At 39.8% G+C, this 19,750-nt stretch overlaps 6 protein-coding genes across 6 annotated transcripts in view; all 6 read left to right on the forward strand.

Annotated features, from left to right (window-relative positions):
- Positions 1 to 19,750, forward strand: part of Phlpp (PH domain leucine-rich repeat protein phosphatase) — a 45,086-nt gene that overhangs the window by 4,927 nt on the left and 20,409 nt on the right. Inside the window, exons 4-6 of the transcript XR_011416560.1 lie at positions 12,812 to 12,938; positions 13,971 to 14,381; positions 16,237 to 16,303. The gene's annotated coding sequence lies outside the window, so the exon portion shown is untranslated. The remainder of the gene's footprint in view (positions 1 to 12,811; positions 12,939 to 13,970; positions 14,382 to 16,236; positions 16,304 to 19,750) is intronic.
- On the forward strand, positions 1,100 to 1,862 carry LOC6628064 (heterogeneous nuclear ribonucleoprotein A1). The gene is made up of 2 exons (XM_002051497.4): positions 1,100 to 1,248; positions 1,314 to 1,862. The coding sequence occupies exons 1-2, from the start codon at positions 1,237 to 1,239 to the stop codon at positions 1,608 to 1,610; spliced, it is 309 nt and encodes a 102-aa protein (XP_002051533.1). The 5' UTR covers positions 1,100 to 1,236; the 3' UTR covers positions 1,611 to 1,862.
- On the forward strand, positions 2,459 to 4,281 carry LOC138911289 (vacuolar protein-sorting-associated protein 36-like). The gene has a single exon (XM_070209360.1). It carries the CDS (start codon positions 3,729 to 3,731, stop codon positions 4,095 to 4,097), a length of 369 nt encoding a protein of 122 aa, XP_070065461.1. The 5' UTR covers positions 2,459 to 3,728; the 3' UTR covers positions 4,098 to 4,281.
- LOC6628062 (heterogeneous nuclear ribonucleoprotein A1) lies at positions 4,386 to 5,144 on the forward strand. The gene is made up of 2 exons (XM_002051495.4): positions 4,386 to 4,529; positions 4,595 to 5,144. The coding sequence occupies exons 1-2, from the start codon at positions 4,518 to 4,520 to the stop codon at positions 4,889 to 4,891; spliced, it is 309 nt and encodes a 102-aa protein (XP_002051531.1). The 5' UTR covers positions 4,386 to 4,517; the 3' UTR covers positions 4,892 to 5,144.
- Positions 5,743 to 7,585, forward strand: LOC138911255 (vacuolar protein-sorting-associated protein 36-like). The gene has a single exon (XM_070209233.1). It carries the CDS (start codon positions 7,013 to 7,015, stop codon positions 7,379 to 7,381), a length of 369 nt encoding a protein of 122 aa, XP_070065334.1. The 5' UTR covers positions 5,743 to 7,012; the 3' UTR covers positions 7,382 to 7,585.
- Positions 9,075 to 12,312, forward strand: Klp59D (Kinesin-like protein at 59D). Its single transcript, XM_002051493.4, has 3 exons — positions 9,075 to 9,394; positions 9,460 to 10,609; positions 11,053 to 12,312. The coding sequence occupies exons 2-3, from the start codon at positions 9,470 to 9,472 to the stop codon at positions 12,169 to 12,171; spliced, it is 2,259 nt and encodes a 752-aa protein (XP_002051529.1). The 5' UTR covers positions 9,075 to 9,394; positions 9,460 to 9,469; the 3' UTR covers positions 12,172 to 12,312.

The following is a 19,750-nucleotide window of genomic DNA, read 5'->3' on the forward strand; positions in this document are numbered from 1 at the left end:
TTACCAATATATATATCATTATCATTATCATTATCATTATCATTATCATTATCATTATCATTATCATTATCATTATCATTATCATTATCATTATCATTATCATTATCATTATCATTATCATTATCATTATCATTATCATTATCATTATCATTATCATTATCATTATCATTATCATTATCATTATCATTATCATTATAATTATCATTATAATTATAATTATCATTATCATTATCATTATCATTATCATTATCATTATCATTATCATTATCATTATCATTATCATTATCATTATCATTATCACTATCATTATCATTATCATTATCATTATCATTATCATTATCATTATCATTATCATTATCACCATTGTCGTTATTGTCAACGTTATCTTTATAAATATCATTATCATTATCATTATCAATGTAATTATCACAACTATAATTAATATCTTTACTACTAGCGTAACATAGCGTATAAGGGGGAGAGAGCGAAAGAGAAAAATGCCCTCGGTAAAAGAATTATAAAAAGAAACAGAGAGCGGTTGAGATACAGAAAGCAAGCAAGAGCAAAAGTCATTGATATATAATTATGTCGGCTAAGATAGAGAGCTACTTGCAGATTGCCCTTCTATGCGATTTTCAAAAGCTCAAGTAACATCATAGAAAATACAAAAAAAGTAGGAAAATCTACTGTTAAGAAAAGGGGAATTTAAAAAGGTTACTGATTCATCAAAAGGTAAAATAAGCTTTTAGATAGAATGGGACTCCCATCACTCGTTTGAGTGAATTTAATTTTCTCTAGTAAGTCTAATATAATTTGACGGCTATTCGGTGGTTTTTTCTACTGTGCCTTACACGTGGTAAAATTTAAACGAAATTTAAATGGAAAATTTAAATAAATTCTGTGGAATCAATAGGCGTTGTAACAGCAAGCTGGCATAATTTAATAATAATAATAATACATTTAAATTCTATGCTTTTACGTTGATGTGATGAACTTTATCACACGGTCCGCGATTAGTTATCAAAACAATATAATGAACCGGTTTTCTAGCTTAATATGCCAACTTTATCAGTTTAAAAAAGCCAATGCGTCTAGCCGCCGTCTGGCCTAATATTGAACCCGTTTTGCGTGGATAAACGTCAAACGAAAATCGTATAAATTGCTGATGTGCCCATCGCGACCGTGATAGTATTAAAAAGAACTTCGTGCAGTTAATATCCCCAAAAATAAATTAAAATGAGACTCCTGGTATGTTTTGCTTATTGTTGTGGCTTTAAGCATAAAACTGAATATTGTCTTGGTGTGATCCTCAGTTGGTTGCGTTCATTGCGGTAGCCACGATTGCTTCGGCTTCGGCACAGTTTGGTTTTGGAGGAGGCTTTGGTGACGGATTACAGCAGCAACAGCAGCAGCAGCAAGAAGGATTCGGTGGTTTTGGTGGTGGAGAACAACAGCAGCAACAGCAGCAGCAAGAAGGATTTGGAGGTTTTGGCGGCTTTGGTGGTGGAGAACAGCAGCAGGAACAGCAGCAGGAAGGCTTCAACGGCTTTGGTGGCGGTGGACAAGAGCAACAGCAGCAGCAGCAAGAAGGATTCGGAGGCTTTTTTTAGCGCATAGTTTAAAAACAAATCAGTTTTAATACTTTTGAATTGTAGCGCCAATAAACAACTGCTTGCAGGAAATCTGTCAAGCAGTTACTGATGTAATTTATTCGTAACTAAGCAGTGCGCTGCTTGCTTAGCTCAGGTCCTTACATTCGCATTTGGCCCATAGAGGGCAACCAATGCGAAGCAAGAATAATCGTTAAAAATTAAAAAAGTTCAATGGAGTGCCGAATGAGGTCTGATAATACGAAACATGAGAAATATTCCATAAATTTAAAGGTGCAACACTTTTTTTGTATTGATTTATTGATTTTATCTTCAGATAAATTAAGAGTTCTTAATCAAGAATAATTTATTTATTCTGTGATATATTGGAAAATGAATTGCTTTAAAAAGCTTCATGAATCCTTATGTTATTATTGAAAATTACATTAATTGATCTGATTATTCATTGCGGCATCAAACAAGCGCACTCAAAAGTGCCCATTAAAATTGAGAACTTAATTTAACAAACATAAAACACACCCACGCCCACGCACAAGCACATAAGTTTATCCATGTAATAGGTACATGCCTAAGACATTCATTCATATATAGGCAGTGGGACTAAGGCCCCGTATTTGTAAGGTCACTGAGGCGCATAATTCATGTCAATATCAGAACTCATTTACTTGCGGTTGTTTTTAGCGACGCGTTGCGAAAGAAAATTCATCTAAGTGGCAACGACATCAATGGGGCATGTGCGCCGAAGAGGTGGGGGATGATTGTCGGAAGGGAAGGGGAGGAGGGGGGGGGGTGTGAGTTGCCAGAGAGATATTTGCGTGTGGCTTTCTAATCATTTCGAACCGCTCAAGTGTATTACCGTTATAGGCCGCGTTAACAAGGCGAGCATCTGAGATGCGTTGGGCAAATATGAAACTTTTCTGGAAGCACATCCGTTATCCGATCTTAAGTAGTGTATGCCACCGGGAGGCTGGTAATTTTAATTACTTTTTCGGTCTCATTTGTTTCCACTTGTTGCCCATCAGTTAAAACTTAAGTTGAAGTTGAAGTTGAAATGACAATTCCTTTTTTGCCGCACCATTCACCCATTTCCATTCACGATTCGCCCAAAACCATTTTCATTTTGAACATTTTACACTTGAAAGCCTCACATTGATGTCTATCACAATGCCCATTGCAACTTATTGCTGTGGCTACTTTTAATACACTAAATTAACTTTTCGGGCGTTTCACCCATTCCAAATGCCGCCCACAAAACCCACCCGCGATTTGTCAAGCAAGACGCGGATTCTATCTGCCGTTTATCTCGCCAGTGTTGATAAATAGCTTTGTGGTAATTAATTTGGCGTGAATGAAGTGCAGGAAATAGAACAAAAAAAAATCAAGTATACAACATGTATATGCCAGTCTTGGTAAATACAAATAACTTCATTCTCATTGGTGTCAGATCAGATTATTTAAATTTACCTATATCTATATAGAGTGTCAGTAAAGTAGATCATGCATTTCAACTCATGGAACGATGGGAAGGGATATTTAAAGCAGAAGAATTATAAGAACTCCGATTTTCATTATACTTGAAGCTGTAAAATAGTCTATAATTTCTACAGAGGCTTGAGCTCCACGTTAATCTCAAAACATATCAAAACATAAAATGCCAGCCAATATTCATAAATAGGCTGGCAATAATATGAATCATATAAGTATAAAAAAAAATATATCATTTTGCTTCCTCGCTTTAACTCGATGATTAAGCAAATTTTTGTGCCGGACAAATGATTAGCATCCATCGACCCTCTCAGGTTGCTGACATCGCACATGCTGCCCATTAAAGCAGACATAAGTAAAGTTGGCTAAAACAACAAGAAATCTAAACAAACCGAAACGGGTTTACAGTTTGAAGGGGATCTACCCGAGTTTGGCTAAATATTCAACTAGTTTCTCAAAAATAAAATGTGATATAGAAAGACAAATGCTGACCGTAGACAAAATAGTCATAAAGGCAGCCAACAATTGCGCAGATCGTCAAGCAATATGAAATTTCTCGTATGTTTTATAACTGCAAATATCGGAACGTACTTAGAAAAGTCGCAATTTTAGCTGCTCAACTTCGTAGTTCTCATGAGCTTAGCCTGTTCAGCGGCTCAATTTGGATTCTGGAACTCCTTGGGTGGACAGCAGCAGCAGCAGCAGGAAACTGGCTCGGGACAACAGCAGCAACAGCAGGTGGAGAAATTTGAAATAGACAGTCCATTCGGTGGCGGCATCGAATTCATTCAGGAACAACAACAGCAGCAACAACAATCAGCTGGCGGCGGTCAGCAGCAGCAGCAGCAAACGGAGGACGAGCTGCTAATAAGAGGACCCTTTGGCGGCGGCATTGAGCTGGAGCTAGGACAACAGCAACAGCAGCAGCAGCAGCAGCAAAATGGCGGTGGGCAGCAACAACAGCAGCAGCAGCAGGAAAATCTTTTTGAATTTTTTGGATGAATTCCTAATTCTTTCCAAAGAGTGGAACTAATTATGAGCCAGTAATTGAAGGCCACCAAAAAGCCTTGTCAATTACTCAGATGAGCTCTCAGAAACTATTACAAACTAGTTCTTTGATCAGATAAGTCAAGGTAAACAAAAATATTTGGAGAATATTTGTAAACGTGATGTGATGAACTTTATCACACGGTCCGCGATTAGTTATCAAAACAATATAATGAACCGGTTTTCTAGCTTAATATGCCAACTTTATCAGTTTAAAAAAGCCAATGCGTCTAGCCGCCGTCTGGCCTAATATTGAACCCGTTTTGCGTGGATAAACGTCAAACGAAAATCGTATAAATTGCTGATGTGCCCATCGCGACCGTGATAGTATTAAAAAGAACTTCGTGCAGTTAATATCCCCAAAAATAAATTAAAATGAGACTCCTGGTATGTTTTGCTTATTGTTGTGGCTTTAAGCATAAAACTGAATATTGTCTTGGTGTGATCCTCAGTTGGTTGCGTTCATTGCGGTAGCCACGATTGCTTCGGCTTCGGCACAGTTTGGTTTTGGAGGAGGCTTTGGTGACGGATTACAGCAGCAACAGCAGCAGCAGCAAGAAGGATTCGGTGGTTTTGGTGGTGGAGAACAACAGCAGCAACAGCAGCAGCAAGAAGGATTTGGAGGTTTTGGCGGCTTTGGTGGTGGAGAACAGCAGCAGGAACAGCAGCAGGAAGGCTTCAACGGCTTTGGTGGCGGTGGACAAGAGCAACAGCAGCAGCAGCAAGAAGGATTCGGAGGCTTTTTTTAGCGCATAGTTTAAAAACAAATCAGTTTTAATACTTTTGAATTGTAGCGCCAATAAACAACTGCTTGCAGGAAATCTGTCAAGCAGTTACTGATGTAATTTATTCGTAACTAAGCAGTGCGCTGCTTGCTTAGCTCAGGTCCTTACATTCGCATTTGGCCCATAGAGGGCAACCAATGCGAAGCAAGAATAATCGTTAAAAATTAAAAAAGTTCAATGGAGTGCCGAATGAGGTCTGATAATACGAAACATGAGAAATATTCCATAAATTTAAAGGTGCAACACTTTTTTTGTATTGATTTATTGATTTTATCTTCAGATAAATTAAGAGTTCTTAATCAAGAATAATTTATTTATTCTGTGATATATTGGAAAATGAATTGCTTTAAAAAGCTTCATGAATCCTTATGTTATTATTGAAAATTACATTAATTGATCTGATTATTCATTGCGGCATCAAACAAGCGCACTCAAAAGTGCCCATTAAAATTGAGAACTTAATTTAACAAACATAAAACACACCCACGCCCACGCACAAGCACATAAGTTTATCCATGTAATAGGTACATGCCTAAGACATTCATTCATATATAGGCAGTGGGACTAAGGCCCCGTATTTGTAAGGTCACTGAGGCGCATAATTCATGTCAATATCAGAACTCATTTACTTGCGGTTGTTTTTAGCGACGCGTTGCGAAAGAAAATTCATCTAAGTGGCAACGACATCAATGGGGCATGTGCGCCGAAGAGGTGGGGGATGATTGTCGGAAGGGAAGGGGAGGAGGGGGGGGGGGGGTGTGAGTTGCCAGAGAGATATTTGCGTGTGGCTTTCTAATCATTTCGAACCGCTCAAGTGTATTACCGTTATAGGCCGCGTTAACAAGGCGAGCATCTGAGATGCGTTGGGCAAATATGAAACTTTTCTGGAAGCACATCCGTTATCCGATCTTAAGTAGTGTATGCCACCGGGAGGCTGGTAATTTTAATTACTTTTTCGGTCTCATTTGTTTCCACTTGTTGCCCATCAGTTAAAACTTAAGTTGAAGTTGAAGTTGAAATGACAATTCCTTTTTTGCCGCACCATTCACCCATTTCCATTCACGATTCGCCCAAAACCATTTTCATTTTGAACATTTTACACTTGAAAGCCTCACATTGATGTCTATCACAATGCCCATTGCAACTTATTGCTGTGGCTACTTTTAATACACTAAATTAACTTTTCGGGCGTTTCACCCATTCCAAATGCCGCCCACAAAACCCACCCGCGATTTGTCAAGCAAGACGCGGATTCTATCTGCCGTTTATCTCGCCAGTGTTGATAAATAGCTTTGTGGTAATTAATTTGGCGTGAATGAAGTGCAGGAAATAGAACAAAAAAAAATCAAGTATACAACATGTATATGCCAGTCTTGGTAAATACAAATAACTTCATTCTCATTGGTGTCAGATCAGATTATTTAAATTTACCTATATCTATATAGAGTGTCAGTAAAGTAGATCATGCATTTCAACTCATGGAACGATGGGAAGGGATATTTAAAGCAGAAGAATTATAAGAACTCCGATTTTCATTATACTTGAAGCTGTAAAATAGTCTATAATTTCTACAGAGGCTTGAGCTCCACGTTAATCTCAAAACATATCAAAACATAAAATGCCAGCCAATATTCATAAATAGGCTGGCAATAATATGAATCATATAAGTATAAAAAAAAATATATCATTTTGCTTCCTCGCTTTAACTCGATGATTAAGCAAATTTTTGTGCCGGACAAATGATTAGCATCCATCGACCCTCTCAGGTTGCTGACATCGCACATGCTGCCCATTAAAGCAGACATAAGTAAAGTTGGCTAAAACAACAAGAAATCTAAACAAACCGAAACGGGTTTACAGTTTGAAGGGGATCTACCCGAGTTTGGCTAAATATTCAACTAGTTTCTCAAAAATAAAATGTGATATAGAAAGACAAATGCTGACCGTAGACAAAATAGTCATAAAGGCAGCCAACAATTGCGCAGATCGTCAAGCAATATGAAATTTCTCGTATGTTTTATAACTGCAAATATCGGAACGTACTTAGAAAAGTCGCAATTTTAGCTGCTCAACTTCGTAGTTCTCATGAGCTTAGCCTGTTCAGCGGCTCAATTTGGATTCTGGAACTCCTTGGGTGGACAGCAGCAGCAGCAGCAGGAAACTGGCTCGGGACAACAGCAGCAACAGCAGGTGGAGAAATTTGAAATAGACAGTCCATTCGGTGGCGGCATCGAATTCATTCAGGAACAACAACAGCAGCAACAACAATCAGCTGGCGGCGGTCAGCAGCAGCAGCAGCAAACGGAGGACGAGCTGCTAATAAGAGGACCCTTTGGCGGCGGCATTGAGCTGGAGCTAGGACAACAGCAACAGCAGCAGCAGCAGCAGCAAAATGGCGGTGGGCAGCAACAACAGCAGCAGCAGCAGGAAAATCTTTTTGAATTTTTTGGATGAATTCCTAATTCTTTCCAAAGAGTGGAACTAATTATGAGCCAGTAATTGAAGGCCACCAAAAAGCCTTGTCAATTACTCAGATGAGCTCTCAGAAACTATTACAAACTAGTTCTTTGATCAGATAAGTCAAGGTAAACAAAAATATTTGGAGAATATTTGTAAACGTGAAAGAACTAAAAAAAGATATATATAAATTAATTTATTAATGAGTTCCGTAAAAAAAATAATATGCGCTCATGCAAAAGAAAATCCGAAAGAGAATATCATAAATTTGGAACCTGGAAATTTAGACAAAATTGAATTGGAACTTTTCTTAAAGTTAATGTATTTTAATTTTTAATTTTAATTTTAAGCCCAATAAGGCTTCACATGGAAAGCAGACCTTTTTAATATTTTACCATCATTTTATGAGCTAAACTGAGCTCTTCTGCTGCTGACCAGATAATTTAACTGAGTGAACCTAATCCAACTACATTTTACTCATAATTCAATTCCGTTGCTAAATCTGTTAATAAGCTACCTTTAGAGGCAACTATAGATCCGACTCGGTTGGAAACGGATGCGGCAATGCTAAGGCAACCTATCAACACGTCCTGCTACCGCTCAGACACCTCCAAAACTTTTCTCATTATATGATTCCGCACACATACATCCATAGAAGTTACCTGCTGCCAGCTTCCTGCCAGAATCGCAGTGCTCTCCTCCTGCCCCTGCTGCTGCCCCAGCTGCTGCTCCTGCTGCCACAATGCCAGCTGAACGCATCGGCGCTTTCAATGACTTCCGTCAGCGCCGACACACTCGACGTGTAAATTTGCATTTGCTTCTAATTACGTAGAACACCCAGGTGTGAGCAGAAGCTGGAGGTAGAAACTGTTCGAAGGCCGAGTTGCTGCCACGCCCTGGAGCCTAAGAACGCCCGCATTAGGAGCAGCAGACGCTTGCGGCAATTGCAATTTAGAATTTCAATTATATTTATATTTTTTATGAGGGCTTGCCAACTCCTCATCAGCCCCCTCCCATTCGCACACTTAGAACACACGGAAACACTACAAATCAAGTGCCACGCACGCAAATTTCCTTTAATTAAAATGAAACTTTTAAGAGTTTCGCCTGCGGCTCTTCTTCAGCCTTGCCCGAATGGCAGCTGCATCCGTATGCGTATCAGATCTGCATCTGCATCTGCATTTGGTAAGCACCGGAAAATTGCTTGGCTTCAACTTAGGAACTTAAGGTTAGGCGATGTCATCTGCCAGTTGTAGTATTTGTTGCCAGGCCAAGTGCACATAACTTGACGCCAACTTTGCCAAGAGTCTTTCGCACGGTAAAGTCAAAAAATAATGATGCCTGCACAAGGTGTGAAAACTTTCATTTTAATAGAGACCCAACTCTTGACTAGTTTTTTTTTTTTTTTAATTTAAAACTCTGGATCTTGTTGCGAAAAGGTTCCGAACCGAATCGGCTTTAGTTCATTTCCGAAAAGAAAAAGAAATTGTACTAAAAATGGGAATACCAGGACAAGGTCCAGTCAATATTTATAAGATTGCCCTGATAACGTTGAAATGGAAGATACAAGTTTTGTTGAACGCTATCTGAGGACATGTTTACATCTCGGATTTCTTAAACTGAAAAGAAAGATTCAAGTAGGCGGTGAAAATTGTGAAATTATCTTATTAAAATAATTGTTGAACCACTTGACGTACTACATTTTATACAACACTTGCATTCTGCAAACCCCAAACAAAACGTACATTTTTGGGAAAATCCAAGATAAACTTCTTATAGAAGAATAAGAGAAACGCGTTAACTTGAGAGTTCGTTGCAAGTTCGTAAGCCAACAAAATACCCGTAGGCAAATGTCCTGGATGGGAGTACGCGGCTATCTATTGTGCGGCGATATTTGAGTAGTTGATCAGGATATCATTGGATTGATTGCCATTCGCAGAGTTAACGTTTGGAGCACAAAATCTAGGCACAACACTCGGATAACAGACTCAACCAGCTTAGCTGCAAACGGTTTGTTACGAAACAATTTTTGTTTTATTTGCCAATCATAAATTGGTTTTGTCATACATACACAGACGCTGCTATATGGAATTGTTAGCGATTGGCGACAAGATCAATATAAGACGATCCGACGGATGCATACAGTCCGCGAGAGTCGGATTGAAGAGTATCGAGCGACAGATTGTGACCGTTGAATGGACACAGGGCAGCAAGGTTAAAGGTAAGGAAATACCCTGGGGCTCTGTATTGGAGCTGAATCCGTCATTAGCAAAGGTCAAACAGAAATTGCCGTTGGAAAAAAAGTTAGAGCAGCAGCCAAAAATGGAATCAAAACCGCACAATCTATCCGGCTACAATATGTATCGCAAGAAGGCCACAAACAGTCCATATAAGAAACGCCTGCGCGCCGGCAATCGCTGCGATGGGGGCGCCAATTCGCCGGCCGTTATAAAGCCATTGAAGCCGCCAATTCATGCCGTTTTGGGCGTTGTCAATCCGGCAATTAATACGGAACTGACGGCGGTCAAGGGCACATCGAGCACTTCGAGCGTTCGTCGCTGCTCGAGCGTTGTCCGCGAGGTGGAACGATTGAAGGAACAGCGGGAACGTCGACGCGCCATGCAGGCCGAGCAGCGGAAGGAGCAGTGCGCCCTGAAAAGTAAAGACCCGGGTAATCCCAACTGGGAGGTGGCCCTAATGGTGCGCAATTATCGTGATCAGCTGCAGCTTAATCCGTTGCGCTACTTGAGTCCGCGCGGTGCTCGCGTCCAGCAGATCACCGTCTGCGTGCGGAAGCGTCCAATGAGCCGGCGCGAACTGCAGGCCAAGGCCGTCGACATTATATCGGTGCCCAGCCGTGATTCGCTGATCATTCACGAGCTGCGCAACAAAGTGGATCTGACCAAGTTCTTGGAGCACCACAAGTTTCGTTTTGACTACACCTTCGACGAGCAGTGCAGCAATACTCTGGTCTATGAGCACACAGCGCGTCCATTGATTCGCACCATGTTCGAGGGCGGGAATGCTACCTGTTTTGCCTATGGCCAGACGGGCAGCGGCAAGACGCACACCATGGGCGGCGAGTTCTGTGGAAAGGTGCAGGATTGCACAACGGGCATTTATGCTCTGGCCGCCAAGGATGTGTTCGCCGAGCTGGCCAAGCCGAAATATCGTGATATGGGCGCCAGTATCACGTGCAGTTATTTTGAGATCTACGGCAGTAAGGTAAAATACAAAATGTTTATCGATCAAATAGAGTTGCAAGATTATCGATAGTTGCTGTAATCGATAGGTTTGATTGACTTTAAATTCAAGCATTCATAGCAATATTACGCAATATTATATCTGAGATTTAGTGTGCCCAAACTATCGATTGTTGCGACAATCGATACTTTATCGGCTATCGAAATTTAGAGCTTATCGATCAATAAGCTTAAGACAATATTAATACAGTGAATAAGTGATGCAAAATCGATAGTAAAATTGACAGGTCTTGCTATTTATACTATGAATAGTGTTGTATATTCTGAGACATCATTTTATTCGCTCATAGGGATCATTTAAGGCTTAAAAAGTTTCTATTGTATTTACAAAAGCTATCGATCGATCGATGGTGTATCGATAGCTTTTCAGATGTTTTTCAACCGTAACCCAACCTACCTAATTAGGTTTTCGATTTGCTGCTGCCGGACAAACCGATGCTGCGAGTCCTGGAGGATGGTCGCCAACAGGTTGTTATTTGCGGCTTGACCAAAATGCCTGTTACTAAGGTGGAGGATGTGCTGGCCATAATTGAGCAGGGCAATCGGGAGCGTACCTCGGGCCAGACATCTGTGAACATCAAATCTTCACGCTCGCATGCCGTCTTCCAGATGGGCCTGCTCATGCCCGATCAGTGGGAGCCGTGCGGCAAGTGTTCCTTTGTGGATCTGGCTGGTAATGAGCGCGGCGCGGACACACAATCGGCTAATCTGCAGACGCGTCGCGAGGGCGCCGAAATCAATAAGTCGCTGCTGGCGCTGAAGGAATGCATTCGCGCCTTGAGTCGCCATTCGAGTCATTTACCGTTCCGTGGCTCCAAGCTGACGCAGGTGCTGCGGGATTCATTCATTGGCGGCGAGCAGAACAAGACATGCATGATAGCCATGATATCGCCGGGTCTCAGCTCCGTGGAGAATACGCTGAATACGCTGCGCTATGCGGATCGTGTCAAGGAATTGGTGGCCAAGGAAGATGATCCTCTAGAAGCCGACTACGATCTGCCAGTTAAACTTGATGAGAAGAACTCGTCGATTGATGACGATGTCAAGCATGACACAGAGTCTTGTCCGGAGTCTGATGTCTCCGAATCGGAGGATTTTGAAACCGACCTTATGGACGAACCTAGAAGCTTTGTTGACTTCAACTCCAGCCAAGCCTCGGAGGGCAACAGTTCATTTCGTAAATGTGACAGTAATCAAGACCTGAGCGATGCCGACGCCGATGTCGATGGGGATGGCGACGGGGATGTTGACCCCGAACTAGGCATTCAGATATCCGAAGTTGTTATGCAGCACGATGTACTGTTTGAGTTTTTCTCTAATTTCAAGATGAATTTCGAGGAGGTTCTAGCCGATCCCACAACCCTGGACAAGAATTTGCGTCTATCCAAGTTTCTGCTGGAAGCGGAGCCCACTCTATGCGAACTGGAATCCCTTGTGAAGCATGCCCATAAGCTGGTCACCACCTACAATTCTCAGCGATATTTGGAGGATGGACTGGATGACGGACAGCAGCTTTCAGATTAGGGGGCTTACAAGTTAGAAAGACGCCAGCGAAACATCAACAAACAATTTATTTATTTTCTATCGTACGTCATATTGTATTATTTTTGATTTGAGGATCTTCTAAATAATAATATAAATTTAATAAGAGGCAGTATATGAAAATTAAAAGCTTTTTTCTTTAAGATTGCGCATATTCTGCAAATATCTGGGAGATATAAATTAAGAATTTTTATCTAATATATTGTAAGGTATATACACCTATTTTTAAGTACATTTTAAATATTGTGTAACAAACGGGTAAAACGGGTCATTGAGGAAATCGGCAGTGTATATATAGAAGTACGATTATATGTTTGGAGCTAAGTACAGCTTGGAAACTCCTGTCAACCATTGGAAAAGTTATCGATAACTTTCCAGTTATCATTAGAGTAATTTATCGTTATTTCTTATGTTGTAAGGTTTTATATTATATCTATATAATCTTATAACATAAAAAGAATGATAAAGTACTCAGTTCATTACTTAAACCTGTTATTAAAAGTTAAAATATATATTTAAATATCACTTATTTTTATTAGGATATAATTCAATATGCTTAGAAATATCCCAAAACTTTCTCATATGTATTTTATGACTATCTCTTGTTCACTTTTTCTTTTAGGATGGGCTCATGGATAGAGGTGCTCTTAATGTTTATCCCGTCACACATCTATCAAAACTGAATTCAGTTTTTTTATTTTTACGCATATTTGCTGCAAGTGCACTTGAAAGGACTTTTGCCTCACCCGGTGAGTGAATGCAGTGCGAAAACTTTGTGCTCGTATTGAAGCATATTTCTGAGGGGGAAGTGGGAGAGAGACATGAGATATGAATATGGGGTAGTTGGGCTTATCGCAATGCGAAACGTCTACGCGATGGCAGTCAATTGCTCATTGACTTGGCGCCCTGATGCCGCCGGCTGGTGAGTTGGGAGAAGTGAGTACCGGATCCTAAGCCCTGGTAACATGCCAAAGCCGAAATGCAGCTGTGGCGGCGACAACAAGGACAACCGCATGAGTTTGAGTTTGAGGCTGCTGAAAAGCAAAGTTCGGGGCAATAGATACCCAGGCAGGAATGTGAGTTTTGGTTTAGTTGGAGTTTAGTTTACGTGCGCGTGGATTTCAAGCTGTGCGCGCACATAAGTTTGCGGCTTAAGCATGTGAAATTCATAAGTGCTAGCACAGCCGGATGGCAGCCAAAACGAGCCCCCATCTCCTACCCATTCTCCTGCCGCACTCGCACTCGCACTGGCATTCGCCCACAAAACCAGCTTACGCTTAACCCTTCGCGTTTTCACCTGTATCCGTATCCACACATAAAATACAGAACTGGCTAATGCATTGCCAGCCACCTTTTAAATAACCCCAACTCGCAGCGGCAAGAGCCAGTCAAAAAGTTGCCACATGAAAAGTTTAAAATTAAATGTAGCTGGATTTTCTAGTTGAATTCCCTCTCATCCTTTTTTTTTCGCCAAGCCCAAACCTTATGCCATAGATGCGCTGCGAACAGGGTAAATTAACTAGGGCAGACAGCTGCCGGTGAGAAAGAGTATTTGTATGGATTTAGAAGTATTCTAAATTAATCATTTCGAGTACTCAAACATTTGAAAATTTCTTTGATATAGGTTATCAAGATATATCGTGATTTCTTTGCCTTGCCAAAAATCTAATAATATTTATAACTATCTGATATATAACTTTTTTTTTTGTATTTTAACCTTGTCTAAAATCGAGTATTATTTATAGCCATCTGTTTTAATATGGAGCTAAATTTAATTTCAGAATTTTCTCTGCTGCGCATACTGGAAAATTTCGACCGCATGTTGCGGCTAATTATGTTTTGGCCTAATGGAATATAATTTGAACAAAATTATTGAAAATTGACGGTAATTGAAATGAATTTGAACAAATTTGAATGCATGACCAAGTGTCGTGTTGGGCGACCATCAAAATGCCGAAAAGTGTTCAAACCAAACGCCGATTCAATGGCACGCGACACAGAAGGGTTGCAAGGACTGCAATTTGAACTGGGCTGGAGGACTCCAAAAGCAACTATTAGACATTTTACTCAAGCTGTGGAAATTACTGAGACGCTGCCTATGATTAGGGTACAGTGTTGTGGATTTTGGTATATGCAAAGTTAAAGAACACGTCGACTGACATTTGCCGTAAGGATATGACACGTAGCTCCACGTAAGTTTGTTGTTTATATTTTTTTGATACTTTATATGGTTGATTGGACTAGTTTATTTTCTTTTCGAATATTAATATTTATAATCAAGCTATTTTCTTTTACTGCTTTAATCTTCGCATATAAATTACACTACCTAATTTAATTGCATTTTCATCCGTTCCCATAAATATCTTATTGACTAAGTGTCTTATGTTTCCCATTTGGGCAGACATTTTCTGAACAGGTGATTTTTTTTTAGATTTCTTCAGGTGAACTCTGTAAAATAAACAAATACTCAATACAAATACTTGCTAAACAAGTAAGAGGTTCTATTTTAGAAGCAAAATGTCATGTTTCGTGACTCTAGCTCTTATTATTTATCAAAATTGCCCATAAAACAGGATATCCATATCGATTTTTATCGATTGCTTGGAAACGGAGTAAGTTATCGATTATCGGAAACAAACTCGATTCGCGCAGGCACTAGGAGCACCTACATCTAAAATTTCAAGTCTATAGTCTATACATACATTTGGATTTTGCACAAATACAATATACCCTTATACCCATTTTTAATGGGTTCAGGGTATAAAAATGATATATATACTATATTTATCATGGCTAAAAGTGGGCATACGTCATTTGCTTTAGTTCGTAAACCTGCTATTTTTCCAGAACCATAAACCCAGCATAAATATTTCTGGGATCTCCTGGGTATTTGTGGTTTCTAGGAAAGCGCGCCCTTCTGGACTGCCTTTGATCTCTATGTTTCAATTGCTTTTGCCCGTAAGCGGAGGGTTGCCGGCTAAATAAACTCAATAAATATAAAAATAAATTAACTGCAACTAAATAAGCCAAATAAATTCATTTACCGCTTACACGCGTCACTAGTGCAATTGCAATCCACAGCGGGGTTCCGCCCTCAGCTCTTACCCCTCTTGCCACGCCCCTTACACTCACCAAGCCCCACGCCATACCGACACGTATTCAACAAACTCAATTGCTGGCGGCTACCCTAGCGCACTGGGGGAAAAGCCAAGTGCAGCCTGCACTTTGGGGAAGCCAAGCTGCAAAGACACCACCAACAACAACTGTAACAATAACAACAACAACAACAACAACAACAATTGCCAAGTAGATAGTCGAGAGTCAGACGGGTCACATTCTATCCGCTGCCAGCAGCAGGTGATTTCTTTACACTACTCGCGCCCCCTGCCCACCCTTTGGTGCGCCTTCCCTCACCCTTGTCAATAGTAACTACTTCATGGCTGACAGAATTTCGTTTGCTTTGCTCTTGTCAGGCAACTCTCAAAAGTATCTTTTAACTAATCCAATTGGGATTTTTCTGACGATACGTAAACATCTATGGTATCAAGAAATTTCAATTCATTGCAAAGAATCTATTTACCAAACGTTTTTAAGTCAACAATTTAAGAGTTTTATTAAATAAAACATCCCATTTACAGTTAATAAAAGTCATCTATTAAGGCGAGTTACTCGTAACTGGCATTTGACTTGCATATGGTTTAGATCAAGAGTTTTTTTCTGTGTTTAAATTGTATTAATATCCAATTAGATTAACCTTAATCTATTTATTTATGCTAAGTACTCAAGTGTGTGACTACAATTTAATAAATATTAAATTAATAAATAAGTTTGCAAGAAAAGCAAGATTCTTTTTATGATTTTTTATGAACATAGAAATAATATTTTTAAATATGTGTATAATAATTTTAAGAAAGCTGGAAAGATGGAAATATTATTAAGTTAATTTCAGTAATAATTAAAAATAATTTCTTAGTAACAATAGTTTAATTATACGCGCTGAGGCTAAGAGATAGAATAATAAACGATTATTTCTGATTTTCTTTTCAGAATCAGGAAGAAGAAGAATTAATCAAATGTCCCATACATAAGCTATCAAAGGAAATCTTAACGTCAGGTTAGTTATATTATGTTCATCAATTCCAATTGGATCTGAACAAAATTTAAAATTTAAGTTTAACAAGCAAATGATTTAAAGTCGGTTATAACCGACTTCATAATACTCTGTTTACAGCTTGAAGAATTTGAAACGCGTCTTTCTCTGAGTGCAAGTTTTGGATTAAGCCCAAACTGTTTTGGCTTTCTAAAAGAAGAAATCTGATTTATAAGAAAGTCCATTTACTGCGGCCTCGCATTCGATATGGTGCTTAGTGCTTTGGCCAATTGTGTTCTCATGGCCAATTGTTATGGCCAAAGTTTTGCTGTTTTGTGTGTCTAAGCCAAAATCGCCAAAACTCTAATGAGTGTTATCGCCCAAAATCTGAGTCGTTGCCATATCGAATGCTCTGTGTTGTGTGCGGTCTCTTGCTTGGGCTGGCACCAAGTTTCCATCCCACATTCCCGTCCTCCGTGTACCGCATCAAACTCATTAAGCGCAAACCCTTTGGCTGCTCTCTGCGCCAATTTCGGTTTGGCTGGTAATGACTTCATCTTTGTGGCTCTTACTCTCAGTGTGAGGACAATTTGGCAGCGCTCGCATTGCCCATTGCCCTGGTGTCTACCAGCAACAGCAACAACAACAATAATTATAAGAAGTAAAAGTGCTTTGGTGGAGACTGCTCGATTGGCAGATACCCTGTCGCCAGCTTCTAGTTGTATTAATAGGGTAATTGGTAATTGGTCCAATCTCGAAAACCGTTTAAAATGTATTTTCCATACGAAATGCGTTTTCAAAAACGGACATCTTCCATAATTGAAACAACAAACCGTGACTGTCCGCTTATACTGTGGTTACTTGAAGGCTTTCGCCTGCTGTTGCTGGACACACAAACACCTTATGCATCTTTCAATGGCTACAGGGTATTATAATGGCAACAACAACAATAACAACAACGAGCACACAAAACGCAACATTCGCAACTACAAACAACTTTTTAATTGCAATTAAATACGTAACAAGTTTTTAGTTGTAAGTGCGCAGAACTTCGCCTCGCTTCGGAGTTTTCACAGTGGCCAATGCTGTTGTTGTTGTTGGTCCGCTTCTTGCTCTTCTTCTTGTTCTTGCGGTTTGCTATCGACAACAGCTATCTCTCGTATATACATAACTATATGAAATTGCCTTTGTCTGTATGTGTGGGTGCGTGGGTGCGACTGTGTGTATGTGTGTGTGTGTGTGCCAGTTCGTGCTGTCTAAAATTGAGTTGTGCTCTTTGGGGTTTTAATTGTTAATTGTTAGCTGGAGCCCCAACGATGACAACTTGCGTCCCCAAGGCGAGTGCGATTATTGACGTGTTTAATGGCCAAAAGCGGAAACGAATTGCTTCTGCCAAGGATTAGAGCTTCAGATCCTTAAGCCTGTAAGCTAACCCCCCAACGTTTCAGGGCAATCAAACAATATCGTATTTTAAATGCAAAACGTATTATTTAGAGAATTATTACTGTGCTCTCATAATGCACTTCCAGTTGCTCTTCGGGGTCTTTTGAGGTCGTTGGATTAAGGGGGAGTCATTTGTTGGGTATAATACCCTAAGTAAGTGGGCAGGATATTTACTTGCAGCTGGTTCAGGGAGAGTATATTATCAAGTGAAGGTTCTCAGTCAGGATTTAGTTGGGAGCTTACTCGGATATAGATACCTATACCTATACCTATACCTATACCTATACCTATACCTATACCTATACCTATACCTATACCTATACCTATACCTATACCTGTACCTATACCTGTACCTATACCTATACCTATACCTATACCTATACCTATACCTATACCTTTCTGTTTTATCGTGCTAATTTTCAATCCTTATACCAAATATTATTTTGCAATTATGCCCTTCATTCATGACTCGCCTGCCACGCCCACATATTTGATTTGTGCTGCTGTCTAAATTACGTCAGTTACTGCTTCTTCTTCTGCTTCCTGACATATAGTAGCGAACAGTTGTCAGTTATATGCCAGACTCGTATTCATATTCGCAAAATATTATTTTACCTCATATATGAGAGTACTTTGACAGGCCAAATGCCGAAAATGCATATTTTTGAGTCGCCTCTGTCTCTTCTGCTCTCTCTTTCTCTTTCTGTTGCTCTCTCGTTTTGTCTATTGTTCTGGCTTTTGCTTGGCTGTCAGTCAGTCAGTCGGTTAGGCCATTGTTGGTAATTATTCAGATTTTGTTTGCATTTTATGCATAAATAAATCCTCGAATTACAACTCAAAACTCGAGATGCAAAGGCATACAGCTGTCAGGCATCGAGTACGGCAAATCTACTTAGACTCTGGCATCGAGTACGCAGAGTAAGCACTAAAATGCAGCTGCCTGTCATTAGACGCCGCCCCATGCCACCCGTTCCCCGATATCACCACTAATTTAATCAAGTTATTCAGCAGGCAAAAGCCCAAAGCATTTACTTTTTTATATCCTTGCTCAGGGTATTATATTTTTATAACAATTTTTGTAACACATATATACAATTCTTAGAAATAAAAATGATGCGAAAATATTTCCAAATTGATGCGAAATCACCTGGAAGAATTCCAGTATTCAAAAACGGAAACGAATTGAAATGGACTTTTCTTTTTAAATATATTGAAATATAGTAAAATCCCCAAACTAGGGAAAATTACTATTAAAAAAAACTAATTCCGATATCATAGCAATTGCCTGCAAGGGTATTAACTCTTCGATATTTAGAAGATAGTCTTTCTTTCCGTTTTTCATATTTTCTTAATTTTATTTTTGTGCGCTTTTTGTTTTTTTTTTTTTTTCTGCTCGAAATATGTATATCGAGAAATTACGTTGGCTAACAACGTTGGCAGCGCGGCCTTTATGTAAATTGGCCGGCAAATTAGTGAAGAAAAACCGCGGACAGGTTGGGCAGGCATCCACTTAAAGGTGTGGCCCAAGTCGTTCGACCTGCCCAATGACCTGTGCCCCTCCGGCCAAGTGGTCGTCATAAAGTTTCATTAGATGTAAACGTTAAACGGCAACCGCAACAGCAACGACAACAACAACAACAAGAAAGACCACAAAAACAACGTTGTCATCTTTTAATTTGTATTTAAATGAAACGGTAGATCAACAAACAACGACAAAGACAAGGACACACGGCAGAGGACATGTTGAGGGTGTGCTCAAAATGTTATTATCCAGATGGTCATAATCGGCTAATTCCTTGCCTGGGGTCACACCATCACACACACGCACACACACACACACACATACACACACACCTAATCGGAGCGAGATAATAGCTTGAAGGTTATGAGGATATGCGGAGTACTTTTAATAGTTGAGTCGGAGAAACAAGAACCCAATCTGAACTGATTCAACGAACTAGAACAGAACCAGTTAAAACATGAAATTCACAGAACTGAAATTAAGAACATATATTATTTGTAAGACCT

Source organism: Drosophila virilis, chromosome 4 (genome assembly GCF_030788295.1).
Source record: "Drosophila virilis strain 15010-1051.87 chromosome 4, Dvir_AGI_RSII-ME, whole genome shotgun sequence".
Classification (NCBI taxonomy): Eukaryota; Metazoa; Arthropoda; class Insecta; order Diptera; family Drosophilidae; genus Drosophila; species Drosophila virilis.